Source organism: Olea europaea, unplaced genomic scaffold (genome assembly GCF_002742605.1).
Source record: "Olea europaea var. sylvestris unplaced genomic scaffold, O_europaea_v1 scaffold617, whole genome shotgun sequence".
Taxonomy (NCBI): Eukaryota; Viridiplantae; Streptophyta; class Magnoliopsida; order Lamiales; family Oleaceae; genus Olea; species Olea europaea.
The window spans coordinates 56,756-78,253 of NW_019264523.1; the positions used below are offsets into that span (position 1 = coordinate 56,756).

A 21,498-nucleotide genomic window follows, 5' to 3' on the forward strand; every position below is an offset into this window, starting at 1 on the left:
TTGTAGGCGACTTGATTGAAATTTAGAGTCGATTCTACAAAAATAACTAACTCAACCCTAGTCAAGATTGAGTGAAATCGAGTAAAATTATGGTACGACGCTCTGTACTCTAAGAATCTTATTAACCCTTCCTCATTTAAAGGAAAAACTTACTAAAAATAAATGAATAACATTTTATGATATAAATGTTAAAAACAAGGTCTTTCCATTTCTTTGTGGAGGCAAACAATGTCAACAGAAAACCTCTATATACAGCTTGTTTCAATGTCTTTAAAGAACCTAAATCTTATGAAGAGGCTATTAACAGCCAGCAATTTGTAAACTGGAAGGCTGCTATGAAAGATGAAATAGACTCCTTAATGAAAAACAAGACTTGGAACTTAGTTCCTAAACTTACTGGTAAGTCCATTGTTGACTATAAATGGATATTTACTATTAAGGAGGGAAATGATGAGAAAATGTCTATAAGATTTAAGGTTAGATTTGTAACTAAGGGGTTTACGCAAAAAGAAGACATAGATTATAATGAAATTTTCTCCCCGATAGTTAAATACACTACTATTAGAGTTATACTTGCTCTTGTGACACGTTATAATCTTGAACTCAAACAAATGGATGTAAAAACGGTCTTCTTGCATGGTGATCTTGATGAAGTGATATATATGAAACAATCACATGGTTTTGTTGATGAATCTAAGCATGGACGTGTTTGTTTGTTAAAAAGATCCTTGTATGGTTTAAAACAATCTTCAATACAATGGTATTTACGATTTGATAACTTTGTATCTACTGTTGGTTTAAAAAGAAGTAAATTTGATCATTGTCTTTACTTTAAGTATGGTGAAGAAACTGAAATTATTGCTTTTATACTCTTGTATGTTGATTATGTGCTATTGATAGGGCAAAACTTGCATGTGGTCAATAATATTAAAGGATCTTTGAGCAAAGAATTTGAAATGAAAGACCTTGGCCATGCTAAAAGAATTTTAGGGATGGAAATAATCAGAAATAGGAGTAATAGAATATTGAGCCCAAAACAAACAGGTTATACTGAGAAAATGTTAGTTAGATTTTGCTATGAATAATGCAAAATTTGTTACTCTCCCTTAAGCCAGCCATTTTAAACTAACTAAGGACCAATGTCCAGTAAGTGATCTGAGATTAAACAAATGGAAAAGATATCCCCTGCTAATGCAGTAGGATCAATCATGTATACCATGGTTTGCACTACGCCTGGCGATTAGCACACTTAGCAGATTCATGGCTAACCATTGACCTAAACATTGGGTTGCTTTAAAATGGTTATTGAGGTATTTGAAAGGTTCATCACACTTAGGCTTAGCTTTTAGTGCTTGCAAAGAGGGCGTTGTACTTAAGGGTTTTGTTGATTCTGAGTTTGTTGGAAATAGGGATAACAGGAAATCTACAACTGCCTAAGTGTTTACTTTATGTGGAACTTGCATTTGTTGGAAGTCACAACTCCAACCAGTTGTAGCTTCTACCATGAGGCAGAATATGTGGCTGCAACTGAGGTAATCAAAGAAGCCTTATGACTTAAATGTTTACTTTCTGAAATAAATGAACTAAGCAGCCCTGTTGTACTATATTTAGATAGTCAGAGTGTCATACACCTGTGTAAAAACCCAGTATATTATGAAAGAACAAAACACATTGATATAAAATTTCATTGTATAAGAGATATTGTCTCTAAAGAAATTTTGTTCCTTGAGAAAATTGCTACTGAATTTAATCCAGTAGACATGGGGATAAAGGTATTGCCTTTAAACAAGTTTAAAACTTGTTTTCAAATGTTGAATGTTGATACTGGGTAATTTCTATGGTGTTTGCAGGTTGTATTCTTGGTGCTTGTCGGAAATACTGGGAAGCTTTTGTGTTTTTTCTTCAAATAAATTTTGTAGAATGTATTAACTAGCTTCTTGAATTACCACTGACATCAAGGTGGAGAATCGTTGGGCTATGATGCTAGTCTAGGTCCAACAATTTTAGGCAATGATGATATTGGCCTTCGGCCCAGATACTACACAAATAACCTTGCCTAATAACATCATCTAAGATGCCCTACTTACCACGACCCGATTTTTAGCCCAATTGTGTGAGAATTACTCTAGACCGTTGGATTAAGATGCAGATCAACGGTTGATTGGTTTTACTATAAATACAAGTTTTCTAATCCTAATTTGCAAGATTTTCATTCTCTCTTTCTCCTTCAGCTGTTTAGAACCTTTTGGGTTCCTGTTCTTCGTCTGTTCGTCTCCTCTTTGTGAGTTGATTTTCTTTTCTTTGCGAGATCGAAATCTGTGTTGAGAGACCAAAATCTGTCCATGGAAGCAACCCCACGTTGGATACTTGTGAGGGTTATGGTTCGAGTTAGGGCCTCTTTTGATGATATAAAAGGGTATAAGGATCTTAGCCTAAATAAATTACTATTCTTGGTGTCCAGTGGTAGTTTTGTAAAGTTTCGGAAGGTGTAATTTCTGATTTGTAATTTTCTTGAAAGAGTTCAATATAATAGTTTGTTCAACTTTTTAAGAATCCAGTGCAACAGAGTACAATTGAATGACAAAACGAACCTACAAAAAAAACATTATATAAAATGATTATGTGGTTACAAGTTGAAAATCAAATCAGTTTAGTGAGCAAATCAGACAAAGTGAATTTGGGAAAGAAGGCTATGTTGGATATTGGTTAAATAAATCGAGAATTGAAAATCGATTAAAGTGACTTCGTATCGACTTCGACCAAATACTCAAAAGCTCGACTCAATCCGTTTAAGCAAAATTGTTTGCCACTTCGCCGCTTCGGGGCGCACAAACGGGAATTTTGATTTCTCTGCATGTATTGAAGGGTATATTTGGCATTTCGAAAACCAATATCGGATGAATGAGAAATTACGAAAAAGAACGAAAATCAGTGAATAGGCACCTTTTCATAAAGGTGGTGCATTGTTTGGAAAGGGTGCATGGTTTGGCCCCAACCATTTCGTCCACACCCTTTCATGGTCTATAAATAGGACCCTTTGGGTGTCCTATTCCTCACAGTTTGATATGCAAAACGTCTCTCATCCTCTCTTCTATCCAAAATCAAAATCATTCATTTATTTTGATTTTCTTTCATTTCATCATTGGAGTACATAAACCTAAATTTGGTTCGTTGTACTTGTGTTTTGGAGTGCTACAAACACAAGTGTAGCCGTTGTATCTTGGGAGTCGATTGCCGAAATCCGTAGGCACCGTTGCGGGGCAAATTCGACTTAAGGACAAAGAGTCCAACTCTTGCCTCGGCTTTGTCCCTATCTTTATACTTATTTTTGGCGTCTCTATTCACAAAATTCTTCCAACAGGCTAAGCTGCAGTGTGTGACATCCATGGATTCTGTTTTGCCTACACGCCAAGCACGGCATTTGAGGTTGCATAATAAGCAACAGAAAATATGGCATGAACAAAGCACAAGATCCCTCCAATTGATAAGAAATGATGGTGCGTGAAACCGCAGGAAGCTCTTGATTTGTTGTTTGATATTGTTCCAATCACCAGCAGCCCCAAGCCAACTGCCAGTATGATCCTGGGCATCCATATATTATTATTCCATATATAGTAATGTATATATGTTCATTAAACTTTAACTTTGCTCTGGATTTTCCTAGCCTGTAGATGCAAGGAATACAATAGTAATGCACGGCCTGAAGCCAGCAACTTAGACATGTAAAGTGAGCCGTGAATGTTATGAGGTTTAGATGGTCCCAAGTTTTTGCCTGTTGATCTAGGCTCAGCACGACTCGTAAAGGGCCTTGTCGGGCAAGCCGAGTTTTTTTCTTCGTGTCATTTTTTATAAATGCATATTTACTACTAGTCTGATCCACTACTATTACACACGTCAATGTAGCTTATAAGTAGAATTGAACTACTACTGCATGTGTGTGAATAGTCATACATTTTCAATATGTAATACTTGTGTTAACTTATGTCCATACCATGTAAGGAGGAGGCATGCCATTGATAATTGCTTACTAGGAGGTGCTGTTGAAAGCTCCCCTCGAGTACAGAGATTGCACCCTCCAAGCAAATTTGTAAGAACGTGAGCTATACACAGAAGAGTAGCAGCAGCTACGCCTAGGACGAATGCCTGATGGCTTGGCTCTTTACACTCAAATATCAATAGTCTCAAATGCTTTTCCTATTGTGAAAAACGCAGAAAGTATACATAAATCCCATGTTCTATTTCTATATGAAATAAAAGCGACAAGATTTTTAAGTCAACCTGGTTTTGAGCCGCTTCGGCTTTGATCCCAAGAATTCCAGCAGTTACATCCAAAGCTACAATTAACAAACAAGCAAAAATGCCTACTATCTTCATCATTTTTCAAACTCTACTGTTTGGGAGGAATTAGAATGTGAAATGAGTGAAGGAATGTGCAGAGGATAAGAATGTGCTTATGTACATGAAATGCAGAGCATTAAATAAACAATATTTTGCAAGAGATGAGATTAGGGTGAAGCTGGGAAAGTTTTCTTGTCAATGGAGGTAACTTTATTTGCTTTTTGTGTCTTTACTTATTTATTTTTCGCTTTCTTGAGATTCCTTTCAAGGGGTTACAAGGAAAGTAGGGTTTAAAGTATAAACCAGCTAAGTATGGATGAAGGCTTGACATCTTTTTCTATCAAAAGTACAAAGAAGTCGATGAACATGCGAAGGTATTTTTTAACTTTATTAAATGGTAATTTTTGCTCTATAAAACAGGATTTTATTTCATTGTATGAATAAGACCATCCGGTCTTTATAAAGGTGGAATTTAATGAAATGAAACATTGCGTATTTTCAATTATGTGTTCAAATATTCGGTATTCTTTTTGAATTAACGAATGAAAACTTGACTATTTTCAATTATATGTTCAAATACTTTATATTCTTTATGAATTAACGAGTATTTGATGTCTAATTTTCTAACATCTATGGATTAATCAACAGTTGTTTGTGAATTTCATGTTCTTATGCTACATAACATATGACGATATTGTGTGCGATAATAATAATAATAATATTTTAATTTTTTTCTCAATCCAATTATTTTCTAAGATTGACATATTTTAACTTGGATTTCTGAGACCAGTAAATTTATTTAGTTTTTTTTCTTGAAAAATGAATAATTTTCATTGTTAAATAAGACAACTTAAACAAGGACAGAAATTTTATTTGAATGATTCATTTTCATAGACATGAGAAACTAAATCAAAATTAAATAAATATTTTATATTAGCCGAAAAGTATTGGGGAGAAGAATTCCATTAAAAGTAGATCCTGTCATTGAAATCCTCATTGTGCCTAAACCCTGGGAGGAGTCAAGAATGAAGAATAATTTTGTGAATCTCTCGATGTGATTACAGCATCAGTCATGTGATATAAAGCACTAAAGTCATTATTGGAACACAATATTTTTGAGTTATTTGGGAATCAGAAATACTTGAATTAGTGTTAAAAATATGTTCATGGTGTATAACTAGGCATGTCATTTCTTTTTAGAGTTATTATATGTTCCTAACATTTAGTGTTGTTAAAATCTTGATTCAGGCCGTATAATCATATGATTTTATGATATATAAGTGATAAGACGATCTAGGTCTAGTGGAATATTGTAAATTTGTAGGATTGTATAGGGTTCATGAAATTTATCAAGTGTAATATATTAGATAATTTTAATTATTCATATTTAGTTAAATTGTATGATCATTAATCTATTCTCCTAGATACCTTAATCGACCTAAGTCAAATTTATGATGTTGACAACTGTGCTAACACGTGCATGATATTATTTGCTCTCCAAGTATATGTGTTCATCGTACAATTTTATATAAACTTGCTGTGAATTAGGTGTCTGTTTGAGCCTCGTGATTTTTTATTTGGCTAAGAATATATTTTGGAATGATAGATTCATAAAGAATGTGTTGTTAGAAAATAAGAAAAAAATTATTTTATTGAAGAATGTGTCATAGTAAAAACAGAGAAAAAAATGTATTTTGAAAATAATAAGAACCAAACAAGGACAACTCTTGAGAAATGTCTAATGTTCATGGGATGAACTATTAATTCATCTTGATCCTTGAAATTAGATTTTGTTATGGTGGGACATTATAGACATGACAAAGAGAGAAATTATTGGGAATCGATCTTTGTCATCCATCCCTGCCTTGTTGGGAATTTTCAGGAGCCAGGAAGAACTTAAAAAATTCTCATATACTGTCTCATTTAATTTAATTCTTATTTTTTATTATGAAGAAGAATGACCTTATCTTTTTATCCTTTCCAAAAGTCGCAATAAAACGTAATTGGTTGATATTAGAGTTTGTAAATAACACAATTTGGTCAAAGCAGTGAAGAGGAAATAGAATTCTTTCGTCTAGCCCATTCTCAATCTGGAGAAATTGTTAATTTTCGCCATCCAATTTTCCTTGGCAAATTTTTTCTTTGTTATTATTATTATTTTTTCACAGTAACAGTAAATTTGGGCAGTCTTCGTAGGATGATTTATTTTTTTCTATAAAAGCGTTCTCCTGTTTTATTTCAGTTGCTTCATCCCTATCCATTGGCCACATCATCATCGAGTTCGTTAGACTTTGTCGATAAAAAGTAATAGACAGTGACATTATTGGTACAAAACTAGAAGTTCAATATTATTTGATGGGGACCGGAAATAAAACCGGAGGACATTCAATTCATACCACCGTATCTGTATTATTGAAGACCTTAAATCTCTGGTGTGAGCTGTTGTAAAAGCTCAGAACTTCAAATTCTCCTTCCCAAATCATAAATTTGTATCCCGTTAGATAAGCACTGTTGTCTTTATATTTAGTGGGTCCACATAAATTATAATTTTGAAGAATTCCGAGAAGGGCCATGGCTGATAATTCCAAGGAAGAGTTTCTGAATCTGATTAAGCGAGTTGGGGCTTTTATCACTGTCAAGATTTCCAATCTCTTGCGGGACCTGGTTTTATTTTCTCTCTGTTGTTATTATTATTATTATTATTATTTTGGTTGAATTTTTTATTTTGGCAAAGTGTTATGGAAGATCTTTTATATGTTATTTGTTGATCTTTTACACTATTTATTCACAATTTTGAAGACCTATAGTAGGGTTTCGCTTTAATGTTGAGTTAACATTTGGCGTTTTATGTGTAATCAGAAGCATTGGCTTGAAGAATAACAATGAGTGCTCGAGTTTCTATTTTCTAGGGTTGAAAGTTGTCGTTTTGGTTATAAATTTGTTGTATTTCCTTCAAAAATTGATGACCAAATTGCACTTTGGTTATATTTTGTGTTTGATGTGCTTTTTCGAAAATGGTATGTGTGTTAGTGGTCTATAGATAAATGACGTATTGTCTCCGTGTTTGTCTCAGTTTATCTTTCTTTTATGGTCGAGTACAAGTAAACCTTGTTAGATATGTTTGATAGTTGTAAATTTTGTGTGCTGGGCATCATAAATATAACGGTTACTTTCCCAGGGAGAGATCTTTTAATATTTTGAGCTATTTTCAGGATTCGAGATCTATTGGAGCTATTGCTGGGTTAGCATTAGCAGTTTTTTTTACTTGGAGACTATTGACACTACCTAGTGGGACTCAAAGAAGGCAACATAAAAGTTCGGCTGGGGCCACTAGCTCTGGTTCTAGTACTTGCACAACTGCAGATGTAACATGTTCCAAGGTTAGCACTTCTTCAGAATATTCAAGCACTCAGAATGCAGTTAAGGAGCTCTTTCAGCCTGCGAAGGTATTTTTCCTCCTCTCTGCAGTATTTCCGGTGCTTCAAATGGTTCATGTTTTGATTAAGTTCATTCTTTGTGTTTGCAGCCAACTCTAGGTAAAATAGTTAGAAAAAGGTTGAATCGAGGGAGGAAGGTAATTTTCTTATGTACTTATCCATTTTTCATGAGTACCATACTGAATTTTGGTAATTGGTAATCCTGGGTTTCTTCTCAGAACAAGACATGGATGAACAAATGATCATACCCTAGAAAGATAAACCCATATACATGTGCCCTCTTAATGCATGGTGCATGTAAGATAGATGTCATCCTGTGAAGCATGATAGGAATCTATTGTGTAAGCTGGTAAACTTTTTAGCAACTTTATCAGCTATCCCAAACATGCACTTTGTAAAACAAATGCTTCCCATAAATGATCTGTATGATATGATATTTATAGATTCTCTGTCCTTTTCTCCGGGTAGATAATGAACCTTTCTTCGGTAACAGAGCATGTTTTGGGTGCTTAAATGATATAGGACGAATTAAAAAATAGAAAGAAGAATCAAGAAAGAGGGGAGAACCGAAGAGAATGGGGAGGAGAAACCGGAGAAGAAGTAGAAATTCATGGGGGAGAGGGGGAGGGAGAGGAAGGAGAAGTCATAGGCAACAAACCACCAAAATATTAAATGATGCAGGACAAATTAAAAAATAGAAAGAAGAAGCAAGAAAGAGGGGAGAACCGGAGAGAGTGGGGGGAAGACACCGAAGAAGAAGCAGAAATTCATGTTGGTATTAGAGCCTAAACTTGGATAATCTCTCATCTCCAATCTAAAATCTCTTTCTATTTCTTTACCAAGAACTTGTGGAACAGCACAAAAAAATAAACTTTTAGCGTGAGCAGCCAAGTTATTATTTTTCCAGCTTCTTCATAGTTGTTCCAAAAAAAAAAAAGGGAGTTACTGTTCATCGCGGGTACTGTTCACCCAGAATTTCAGTTTAGTATTTTGGTCAATTTCTTAAAATAAAAAAAATTACTGTTCATGCAAAAAAAAAATCTCGTTTTTTTTTTTGCTCATAAATAAAAATAAAATAAAATTGTCGTAGAGTTCCACAAATCCCAAACCCTAGCATTCAAGACCATTTAGCCCAACCCAAGATCATACACTTCCACCACAATTACCACACTCATATATTTCCTCGTCCATCTCAACAATCTAAAAGTCATAGTCACTACACACAGTTTTACGTCAACACGTCAACAGGGGCTAAAACCATTGGACACGAAAGGAAGAACAAAAGCATAGTTGGGGCTCATAAGTCGGCAATTCAGATCAATCGGCATACAAATAATCAAAACTAAACAACAGGGAGTCCTTGATCTCTGTTTAGTATTGGTTTATACTACTGCTTCATTTGTAAAATTGCATCAATTAAAATCTTGTGTTGCTGTTATCGTGATAATTTTAGCCTTAAACCCCACTTGATCAAAATCATTAATCGAATTGACACCAGTGACCGAATTGACTTCTATTGTTCCTCACTTAAATTGATTGGAGAATTTGACTAGTGTGTTGACCCTTGCTTTGTCATTTTACATGTAACAGCAGTATTAGCTTGTTTTGGATTTAATTAATCCCAATATTTAAAATTAAATAAAAAAATGGTACAAGTTATTCTCCATTGCTTGCACGTATTGTTCACTGATCTCATCATAACACGTCATTTAGTTGGTATTACATTGCATGTAGTTGCGTAGTGGTCGTCTTGTCATCTCTATTTCCAATACATTGACCATGGATCTATCCCAATTTGATGCACTCACTAGACAATTAGCGTAATTTGCCACTAGCCTATCGACTGTCCAATCAGATATAACTGCTACTCGTGAAGAAAGAAAGAACCTAGCTGCTAAGTTGAGCAATTTTAAGCGAGCCCCTCGTTTGACTGACATTAATTCTGAAGCGTATCATAATAGACAATATCATCGTGGACAAAGTGATCAAGAATATTTTCGATGCGATCCTAGGAAGAGGGATCAGGTTCGTGAGCGAGAACAAGGCCATGGTCATCATGGTACTCATTCTCTTCCTCGTTGTAAGGAGCGTTTCTTTAGAGACATTGACTTAGATACTCCTACTCTCGATGGTTGCTTAGATCATGAAATTTTTACCCAATGGAACCCCCTTACACAAGAGAATTGGCTAGTAACTGAGTACATTGCTCAATTTGAGGAATTTCGAGTGAAATGTCATGTCATTGAAGATGAGGCCCTGACTTTAAGTAGGTTTATACAAGGTCTACGAGATGAACTTACGCGTGAGCTTTTCTTTCGAGGCTTCACTACTCTTAATCAAGCTTACTCTTCAGCTCGGGACTACGAGTTACTTATTAGTACAGCATATGAAAAGCGAGATCACCATCGTTCACCCATCTCATTAGCGTCGTCTCATAATAAGTCTATCATAGAACCTTCCCAATCTAGTGTTCGTTCCCTTTGGAAAAACAAGTGTAAAGGTCGTGATAGCCCAAGGTCGTCTTCTTCATGTAGAAAGCGTAATGACAATCATCCTTCGATTTCATTGGCTCCACTTCCTCCTGTTAAGTCCCTTCTAGGACCTCTCCCCTCTAATATTCCTCCAATTTTGGAAAATAAGGGTCTAATTTTTGAAACTCTAAGGACTTCTCACTTGTTATGCATCAGCTGTAAGGACTTTGGCCACAACTCTTCTAAATGTCCTAACCGAGCCTTAGTCATAGAAAAACGAAAGAATGTAATAGAAGAGTCGTTAGAAGATCTAGCATATGACCCTAAATTTGAAGATTTTGATGATGATAGTGAGGACACCTCCTTAGGTTGCATACAAGCTCTTCTTGGGACTCCAGATTCTGTATCCCATGATTTCCCTAGTCACTTTTATAGAACCTAGTTGCCTATGGTTAGCACTAAATCGAAATTCTCCACTGTAGACCAACCCCAGGTTGATGGTCAAAATGAAGTCGTTAACCAAAGTCCTGGTAATTTATTCAAGTCTGTAGTCGAGAAAAATATTGGGAATTGGGGCTTGATTCCCTGAATTGTTCAAATTACATATAACAATCCTGTGAACTGGTCTTTAGGTCTAAATCCCTTTGAAGCTATTCTTGGTTGTGAACCTAGGGAACCTTTAGACCTTATTCCCATGTACTCACATGCTAATGTGTTTATGTCAGTTGAGGTAGCTGTATCACATTTTCATAACTTGCATATTGAGGTCAATAAATAATTTGAAGCAAGTAATGCATTATATAAACTTCAAGCTGATTCGCATAAACGATATTTTGAATTTAATATTGGGGATTATGTTATATTGCAAGCTTGTAGTGATGGTCCTTTAAAAATTCTAAAGCATGTTGGTCCAAATGCACGTCATTGCCCTTTCATCACATTTTGGCTACCACTCTGCTTTAAATATTGAGGACTTCATTACTCACAAACACCGTGTTACTTCGTTTGATGATCTATTTCTACTTAACTTTATGGACCCCCAACTTGACTATGTTGATATTTCTACTTCAATATGATTTATCACAGTACACAAAGATAAAATTGATGTTATTTTAGATGAACGTGTTGTATTGACTAATGATGGCAAGATTCAGTACTTCCTTGTTTGTTGGATAGATCAATGTGCTTCTTATGCTCCTCATTATATACGATCATGAGAAAATCTTGAAGATGAGGTGCATGAGTATTGGTTATTTGGAGTCCAGTATCAGTACTTGGTTAGAAGGAAAGATCGCCCCCTTGGTCAGATCATATTCTTGGGAATAAGCTACAGTTTTTAGTATTATCAATCATGGAATTTCGTTATTTGGTTTGTCAGAAAGATCGTCCCCGTGACTTGACTTGACGCATTTGGAGTATCAGATTGACTACAGCCTATACTATCTATCAACTCGACAGGGTCGAGTTTTTCTCCCACCCCAGGAGAGTTGATGAGGACATCTACTTTTTATTTATTTTTAGTTGGACTTTATTTATGTTTTAGATTTTATTTATGTAATTGGGTTTGTGTTGGCCCAAGTCCATTCTATTTAGGGTTTTAGTCTTTACTATTTAAACCTAATTGCGATGTAATTTCATTAGTTTTGATAAATTTAAAAATATTTTGGTGATTTGTTGCCTATGGCTTCTCCTTCCTCTCCCTCTCCCCCATGAATTTCTGCTTCTTCTCCGGTTTCTCGCTCCCATTCTCTCCAGTTCTCCCCTCTTTCTTGCTTCTTCTTTCTATTTTTTAATTCGTCTTGCATCACTAAATTCTGTCCAAGATCCTGTGGCGAGGGTTAAAAAACTTTACTAGAAGGCAGGGATGTATTTTTGTAAGATTTAAACGTAGTGGCTATCCTTGTCCTAGAGGTGCAAGGCTTGCAGAGGAGGAAATCTGGCATTGGCATTGAGTCAGATATAAATCAATCAGTCATTAGGGAAATCCTTAAATACACTTTAAAAATGTATTTGGCGGAGACACAGAAATTGGAAATTATGGTCGAAAGGAATGCACACTAGTTTTAGAGATTTACGTTTGAAGGAAATCAAACTGAATCAGGCTTTGGACTGCAAGTTATGGCCAGTATTTTAAAAATACACTGATGATATTCATGAATCATGTAATGAGATTGCAGTTGTACCTGGGTTTTGCTATGAGGCATTTTCGAATGATGTAGACTTTACTTTTTAAAGTCTCTTAGGCATATCTAGTAAAACTGTTTATTGCCTCGTCAAAAAGCTTAAACTATTAGATATAGGAGAAATAACACGTCCCATCACGTATAGACTGGATTCATTTTCCAATCAAAGGCTGAGATGTGGGTTTTTGTAAATGGTAGCAATAAGACTTTCACTAAGGACCTTTTGCCTATTTCGTTATACATTGAGCTACATCATCAAAAAGATTCAGTGGTTAGAAAGAATGAAAATTTTTATCTATATTTTCAAATGAAAGAAGTGCTTTGATGTTATGGGAAGCGGAACATGGGCACCTCATTATTTAACTACAACAGTGCTGAATCCAATTTATGGTTTATCTGTCATGCATGAGCTGAATAGAGTGGAGGCCGTATTTTGTTGATTACGTTGCAGTTATGATATCCTGGTAACCAACTTTATTACGTTATATTGGAAGCCAAAGAACATTCTGCCAGTTATCTGGATATGTGGTCCATTTACGGTCCAAAATCGGATGAAGTTGGATATTTTAATGGATTTCTGTATTTTATTTGTGTGTGAGTTGACACGTCTTTTGGACTATTGGATGGCTCCCTGTTTTAGTTTAGGTGGGATATATTTGAGCATGCAGAATTAGTAATTATTGAAGTGGGAGACTCCTGGAGTTACATTGCTTACCATATTGTATAGCGATCACTGGGCACTATTAGGTGTGGGCACCTGTCTTCTGCATATACTGCAAAGGGAAGAGGAAAGTCAGCTATTATTTGGTTTTATAAGGTTTTTTCTTTTGCTGTGATATAATTTTCAATGGGTGGGTCGAATACAAGTGTTTATTCACAAAGCTTGATTTTCCTTCTGTCCATTAATTCAACGTATGGGATTGTAACTACCCCATTTTGGAGAGTTCAATCCTTGCCCAGTTGAAATAATGGCAGCGTCCTTAATACATGCAAGTTGGACGTGAAGTGTTATTCCAGTTCCTGATGGCTGCGTAAAGCAGATGAGCTTGTAGAAAAGACTTCACACTACAATAGCTTTAGTGCCTGTGACACATATTTTATCATGTAAATAATCTATTGTCTATGATCATATTAATTCTTGAGTGGTGACCATTATTGTTAATGGAAAACACGAGGTGACTTGCACTTTCTATATGCTGAGACAAACTCTAAAAGAGCCAAGTTTATGATTTAATTTTGTATTATTTTTCAAGTATTAATTTTTTAAGTAATTCAAAATTAATCTAAAAAGTGCTGGGAATATTAGATCATTATTTGGCCTCATCTTTCTCAAACTACTTTTTTTCGTCTTCTGAAAAATCTGAGTAAAATGTGCACTGTAACTTGAACTCTTACTTTTCTCCGCAGATAGAGCCTTTTTCTCAATACAGATACATGGGAGTCTAAAAAAACTCCATCATCGTACATAGCATTAGTGTAGACACAATATATGTCTATTGCTTATACTTTTTCCTATAAATTCAGGATGACAGTTATATTCTTCCAATCTTAGTTCATACTCCTGTTTCCATTTGAATGATCTGCTGCTGTGGAACTTCTATCATTTTCTTTAGTCATAATATGGTGTTCAACTTTAATAGAGATAGCTTTGACGAAATTTCTATTCTATTGGTAGATACTGAAGTAATTTTGGGGAATTTTCTGAGTTAAGCTCATTGAGACGTATATGTTGATCTTAGATATCTAAGTATCTAACCATAAATGCAATTTTGTTTTTGTAGTTCATTAATGTTTTGAGCATCATCCATATCAGAATTAAGTTTTGTAAAATTTTCAACTTCCATGGCACAGGTTACATGCCAGTTGCTTGGTGTAATCCTTGAGGAAAGCAGCCCAGAGGAGCTGCAGGTTTTACCGGTTTTGCTTGGGCTTATAAAATCATCATTTTTGAAATCATTTGGTTTGATGTCAGTTTTAATTTTTGTGGCAGAAGCAAGCAACTGTAAGACCATCAGTGCTAGAGGTGCTGCTTGAGATCACAAAATGTTGTGATCTTTATCTCATGGAAAGGGTGCTGGATGATGAAAGCGAAGTAAAGCACTAACTAGTTTATATTCAATTATTCTGTTAAGCATTTTTTCCTTCTTATTTTACTTTTATGCCATTTAGAAATAAATTTGCCAGCAAATATGTCAGTTCTCTTTTTTGTTGCATGAACTGCGTCTGTTGTTTTTTATATGATATTATTTCTGGCTTCAGCCTAATTTTCTACTTCTCCTGTTATGATTATTTGCCAATAAATCTCTCTCTCTCTCTGCTCTTGTGTGCCCATTGGACGTTTAAGGAAGCCTGTAAGCCTGTTTCAGCATATATTTCAGTTTCCTTGTATTTATGGAGTCATGAAGTGCTCTAGACAACATAAAGTACATGAAAAAGAAAATATACATGGGGGATTTAGAAATTTTGCGATCTTTTTGGCAAGCCCGTTCGGAATTCTTATTGCTAATTGCTATCTTCAGTTGAACTTCTAGATTAGGACAGAGAACATTTATTTCTTTCATAATTTGTCATATGTTTAAGGAATAGGGTAGTTCACCTATTGTGCTGCATTGAAGATTTTTGATGCCTGAAGCTTGCTTTTGTCATTAAACATAAACTTGGGATGGATCAGGATGAAGCTCACTTTGCATGCAAAAAAGGCTTCTTCCTTTTCAAAGATTTCTACATACATCTATTAAACAATCATTTGCGTGTTTCTATTTTTTCAACCCAGAAACTCTACTATGTGGTTGATGTAATTAATATCATGCTGTACTTTGGCAGTTGTTTCAGTATCGCTAATGAGTTGTATATATTTGTGCAGAAGAAAGTTCTCGTAGCATTGGAAGATGCTGGAGTTTTTACATCTGGTGGCTTAGTTAAAGACAAGGTGATTACTGTACAAAATTCTTGACTGACTGTGTAGTACATATACTCGATAATCTATGAATATTTACTTTTTACGTGACTTTTTTTGATATGCCTGCTTGAATTTTTTTAAATCAGTGTCACTCCTGTAAATGAGAATTACTTCATTTACCAATTTCCTGATAAGAATGGAATAATAAGATGTCATCATTTTGATTATAAAACATATCTACTTTACTCCATTGGTATGCTTGTTGCCAATTTTGTCATCAGGTATGCTCGACTCTAGCAGAGCATGCCACGCTGGCACAAGTAACATTGCTTTGGTCATATATTAGGTTCAACTATTCATTTTGGCTAGTCAAAATTGAATTCAAAATCGAATGTTCTTTCATATAAAGTACATAATATTTTTCTTCACTTCCCACGACCTTCTTTATCAGAAATCTTGCTCCTGTTTGATTGTGATTAAAATCAGATTTTTAGTATATTTTGATAGAAGTTGATGAAATGTGTGGTTTAAAAGTTGTGGGACCCATAAATATGTGGTTAAAAATTAATTGTTGACTTTGATTTAAGTTAAAATTTAGATTTTAATCCGTATCAAACATGCTAGATTTTCACAATTTAAGTTCAAATTAAGCTCAATTTTCAGGAAATTATGATAAATTCACTCAAAGATGATCCTCAGAATTGCTGATTAATTGACCTGCAGGTTCTCTTCTGTGGGACAGAGAATGGGCGGACATCTTTCGTAAGACAACTAGAACCAGATTGGCATATAGACACGAATCCTGAAATTGTCACTCAGTTAGCGGTAAATATCAACTTTCTTTGCAATATCCTTTTATATATAATAAAATGCATCTTTATTCCGGTTAGTTCTTGAATATTTGAAAGAGATACCCAAGGAGTGTGTGTTTGCATGATAAACATATTTTTTTATGTAGTCTCCAGTAAATAATACGAGTATCCAACTACTGAACAAATGCCGTGATTTGTTAGTACAAACTTGTGTTTAAAACTTGTTTGCAATAGCATCTGTATTGCACTAATGAATATTTACTGTTACACTGAGATACTGAAATTTGTTAGGGATTACTTAGTATACCTTTTAGCCTTTGTGATTTTTTTTCTTTCCTTTGATATCTTCATTTTGCAAGCTTTTTTTACATCAATAATCTTCTGAAAGCATCATAATTTTCACAGAGATTCATCAAATATCAGCTTCACATCTCTGCTATCAATCCCGAAGGTTCGGCATCCAACATTTTCACTACTACATCCTTGGAAAATTTCTTTGGACTCGTTTAATCTGCATCTAGTAAGGGAATACAGTTTTTCGCATCCACTTTGTCTTCTTCACCTACATTAATACTAGTGATTATTGAAGTTCATCAGATAGCTTAACATTGTACTTTAAGATAATGTACAATAATCTAGGTAACAATAACAAAAGAACTCTTCGTAATTAGGTCGTACCCCGGGTTGACAAAACCTGTCTGCCATCTACGAAACCATGGATAATTTTTCTCTTGTTCCATTGGAGTTTATATTGTACATTAGCATTTATGATACGTTTGTCTCGGTTGTTGTCCTATAATTTTTCCTTTCATGGGATATCTTTCTCTGTAAGCATTATGGAAGTATCTCGATTGCCATGTTGCTTAGCCCATGTTTGGCTAATGTTTATAAATTGTTTATAATTGTTTAAACTACTTTTATTCACACATTTCGTGACAAAGATCTGATCAGGTTAATTGGTATTTCACAGAACTTGACCAAGACTATTTGACAATAATAATGTTGATGCTGATTATTTCTCTACCTAATATAGGATACTAAAGTATTCTAGAGAAATAGATTGTTTGACTATAAAGTTAGTATTGATTATTCTACCTAGAAACAGATATTAAGTATTCTACGGAATTTAGAGAAGATCTATTGACGCTGTTATTGTTAAATTTTGTCTCTTGTATCTGTTGTCCATTGGTAAGAATAGGCAGCCAGTGATTTCCATGCATTAATATCGACCGTGAATATCATACATATTGATTTTGAAAGTAGAGTATTAAAAATTGATTACGAACACAATACAGTTGTTTGAGTAACGTGTACACCGTACTCAATGCTTTTATACACAAGGATATCACTACTATATAAAAAGGCCAATGTTTCACTACTATAAAGAGAACAGTAGATTTTTTCATAGTGTCTCACTGTAGCTTTTTTGTTTTTTTGGGTATTGAGAGAAAGAAATGATGTCGTTTATCTTACGTGTTTGATACAGTGACTTTGTTGCTTTTCCTTACGCGGCGTGGAGGATTATGTCATAGAGCCCTCTTTACTCTTTCTCCATTTTTACACGCTACAGCGATGCCTTTCTATTTCTCCACACTATCTCTTTCACCATTTTTTCACGCTATCAACCATGTATCTTTATAAAGTTTGTTTTTGAACACATAAGTAAGTTTAAATAAAAATATTATTTTTATATATGTACGTAAAAGGCATATAGTAGCCATTTGGTTGACCAAAAAATAATATCAATCAAAATATTTACGAACCATTTAAATAATAATTTATTGAGAGGTTAATTCAAGAGTAAAAGTGTGAATTCTATAAATATATGATTGAAAATATGTTTGAAGAAAGATAAATTTTAAAAAATGAAAATCAAACATGTTAACAAATGAATATATTTATTTTTCAAGAAATGAGTTTTTATTACCATTTCATTTTTATCATGAAATGATTCTAATCTTAATATGTTAGATTGTGCTTCAAAATTATATAATTTATCAAATATAATTTTTAACTAGATTATGTGTGTATTCTATGTGTACTTTAACTCGCATATGTTTTGGAAGATGCAAAGGGATGATTGTAAGCGGTTGATGCATAGTTTTCTCCTTCGAATTTGTTTTTCTATATCTTGTTTCCAATTTATTTAATGGTTATGATACTAGATAGTTGACTTGGGATGCAACTGTTTGATTGCTGAGTTTATTTTATTTTATTTGTACAGGTTGAGGCAAAAGATAAAAACATGGGGAATTTTTCACATTAGTAATAAGATTATCTCTTGAGTTCTTTCTATTTTTTCATAAATTTTTAGGATAGACATTCATGGTGACCAAGAAATTCAAGCAATCATTACTTTGTTACTATTCTACCTTTAATTTCTATAAGGAATTCTACTTTCTAACTTCATTAATTTTGATAATTGTTTGAAATTCATGTGTATGAAGTTTTTTCTTCTTCCAATGCATTTATGGTAATTAATATTTTAACTTGATATTCCAGATAATGCATTATGTTGTTGTTACTTCTGAAGTAGCATAACATTATAATTAATATTTCGGAAGAATATTAATTGTAGATTTGTCTATTATAAATGATTTGTTGTTACTCTTTAAGTAGTTGATGCACAGTTTATCGAAATTTCTTTGGTGTCAGAAGCAATAAATTGGATATTGTATTGAAGCATGAAATTACTTAGTCGTCATGAAGATTTTAGAAATTCAATTGTGTCATAGAAATTTCATTGGTTTTTTTGGATCTGGGATTCAAAAAAATTCCAGAAAACCTTCATTCAATGACGTAACGTTAATTTTGATCTCTGTATATATATAAAAAAAAATTGATCTATATTTTATGTATTTATTTTAGGAATCACGTCTATTAAAAAAATTAAGTTAATTAAATAAAATTAAATTATTGTACTGAGAGCCAGTGGAAAAAAAATTGTACTTCCGTAATTACGGAGGCATTTGGCTCAAAAGTGTTGAGCCTCTGTAATTACGGAGGCACGTTGCTGCCTCCGTAAAGCTCATGCTTGAGCCTCCATAATAACGGAGGCATTATGGAATGAGCCTCCATAACATATTACTTTATAAAATTAATAAGAATTTAATTATTTTCTATTTTTTAGTACTATTACATTTCACCTTCTCAAAAAAATAAATAAATAAATAAATATTAAAAAAATCATAAAAACATATTATTTTATAAGAATTATATTTGATAGATTATATAATTTTGAAGTACAATCTAACATATTAAGATTAGAATCATTTCATGATAAAAATGAAATAGTAATAAAATTCCATTTCTCGAAAAATAAATATATTCATTTGTTAACATGTTTGGTCTTCATTTATTAAAATTTATTTTTCTTCAAATATATTTTCAATCATATATTTATGGAATTCACACTTTTGCTCTTGAATTAACCCCCTCAATAAATTATTATTTAAACGGTTCGTAAACATTTTGATTGATATTATTTTTTGGTCATCCAAATGGTTACTATATACCTTTTACGTACATATATAAAAATAATGTTTTTATTTAAATTCACTTATGTGCTTAAAAATAAATTTTCTAAAGATACATGGTTGATAGCGTGAGAAAATAGTGAAATAGATAGTGTGGAAAAATAGAGAAGTATGGTTGTAGCGTGTAAAAATGGAGAAAAAGTAAGCCTCCATTATTATGGAGGCATTTGCTTGAGCCTCTGTTATGCTTGAGCCTCCGTTATTATGGAGGCATCACGGAGGTTCAACACTTCTGAGCCAAATGCCTCTGTAAGCTAAATATTGCAATTAACAAAATTTTAGAACAAATTAGCTATTTTTGAACTGCAAGTCTCAATAGAAGGGCTTCCTTTCTTTTTCTCTTTCTTCTCTATTTATTTTCTTCCTTCCCCATTAGTTATAAGTAAATTATGTAGTTACACAAATCATTAAAATTGATGACTTTCTTACAAACTTCATTGACCATCCATCACGAAAAAATGTACTTCTATTTTAACAAGGAAAAAAAGGTTATTTGTATTGCCATTGTTTTCAAGAAGTGCCCTTTAAATTTCAGTCGAATTCAAAATGCTGTTTGGATTTATTAGTCACCAAATTCAGTTTTGGATTTTCAATTTCATTTCATTTGAGGATTTAATTCCGAATATTCTCTTTCACTTTGTTTAGTATTAAACTAATGGAAATTAGTGCATTGTTCATTTTTCCTTAAATTTTTACATAACTGTAACTTAACTTTATTTCCCCTTCTTTTTCCTTTATGCACAGCCTTGAGTTTTACTAATCTCATGAGTCATGATATACATAAAAAATCTTACATGGACAGATTAATTTTATGCTTTTGTAAACATTATGTCTCAAAGTGTAAATGATAAAAGAAAATCATGTCAAATTACCATTGATGTTTTTCACTAAGTTACTCTTTAGTTATAACTGTTTTCACCAGCATAAGAATTAAGACTTTGATATTCTCTCCTATAGTTAAGTTGCTGAGTGTACTATGGTAAATGCTTTGAAGTTTTTGTTCACATCTCTAGGCATATGTATTGAATCTTGTTCAGGACAGTTCCAAACATCCTTTTTTTAGCAGTGGAAGTGCAGCTAGAATTGGAATAATTCTTTATTTTTCCCAATCCACTGTTCAACTTTTTCATTTGGCAGTTTTGAACATTAATGATTTAGTAGCTGGAGATATAATTATTAGTTTAAATGAACGAGATAAGGACATAAAAATCATTGGGGCTGCCTCAGGAAAGGCAATGGAGGAGGGTGGTATCTTGTAAGTATCTTGCATTATAGTTTATCCCAAGGAAGCAATTTGTTTCAAATTTGTTAAATGCTAGAGTCTTTTTTTACCCCTTGATAATTGCATTCCCACAACTATTTTAGTAGTTGTTATTCATAGGGCTAAATGCTTTAGATATGTACACAATCTAGATAACATTTTTACCTTCTATTAATTTCTAATAGTCCACTTCTCTCAAAGTACTGATAACACATTTTTTTCCAGTCTAAGAATAAAGATATCACTTGTTAGTTTGTATGTGAATTTGTAACTTCTTCCAGGATATGCCTACTTGTGGCCTTAGTTTATCTAATCTTCTTGAGATTCAACAATTAGTTTATTTAATTGACAACATCAACTTAGAATATTTTATGTAATAAAAGACTGATTTTCTAAAAGAAGCTAATTCCTTTGAAGGAGAGCTTCATTTTTATAATATTCACTCTCTCCTTCTGAAGTGGACAAGAAAAATCCGAGTATTGTTAGAAGCATACATATGGAGGATAAGCTTCTAGACTTCGAAAATATTGAATCTGAATATTGGACGGAACTAGATGTAGT

The 21,498-nt window shown here is 33.5% G+C and overlaps 2 protein-coding genes across 2 annotated transcripts; one reads left to right on the plus strand and one right to left on the minus strand.

The window, feature by feature from the left end:
* Nucleotides 1-3,365: 3,365 nt before the first annotated feature.
* Nucleotides 3,366-4,711, minus strand: LOC111389743. The gene is made up of 3 exons (XM_023014695.1): nt 4,279-4,711; nt 3,992-4,194; nt 3,366-3,582 (listed from the first exon to the last, which is right to left on the minus strand). The coding sequence occupies exons 1-3, from the start codon at nt 4,375-4,377 to the stop codon at nt 3,402-3,404; spliced, it is 483 nt and encodes a 160-aa protein (XP_022870463.1). The 5' UTR covers nt 4,378-4,711; the 3' UTR covers nt 3,366-3,401.
* Nucleotides 4,712-6,588: 1,877 nt separating this feature from the next.
* Nucleotides 6,589-17,032, plus strand: LOC111389723 (peroxisome biogenesis protein 22-like). The gene is made up of 8 exons (XM_023014668.1): nt 6,589-7,002; nt 7,551-7,784; nt 7,865-7,912; nt 14,281-14,337; nt 14,420-14,521; nt 15,293-15,358; nt 16,052-16,153; nt 16,546-17,032. Exons 1-8 carry the CDS (start codon nt 6,910-6,912, stop codon nt 16,648-16,650), a joined length of 807 nt encoding a protein of 268 aa, XP_022870436.1. The 5' UTR covers nt 6,589-6,909; the 3' UTR covers nt 16,651-17,032.
* The last annotated feature ends 4,466 nt before the right edge of the window (nt 17,033-21,498 follow it).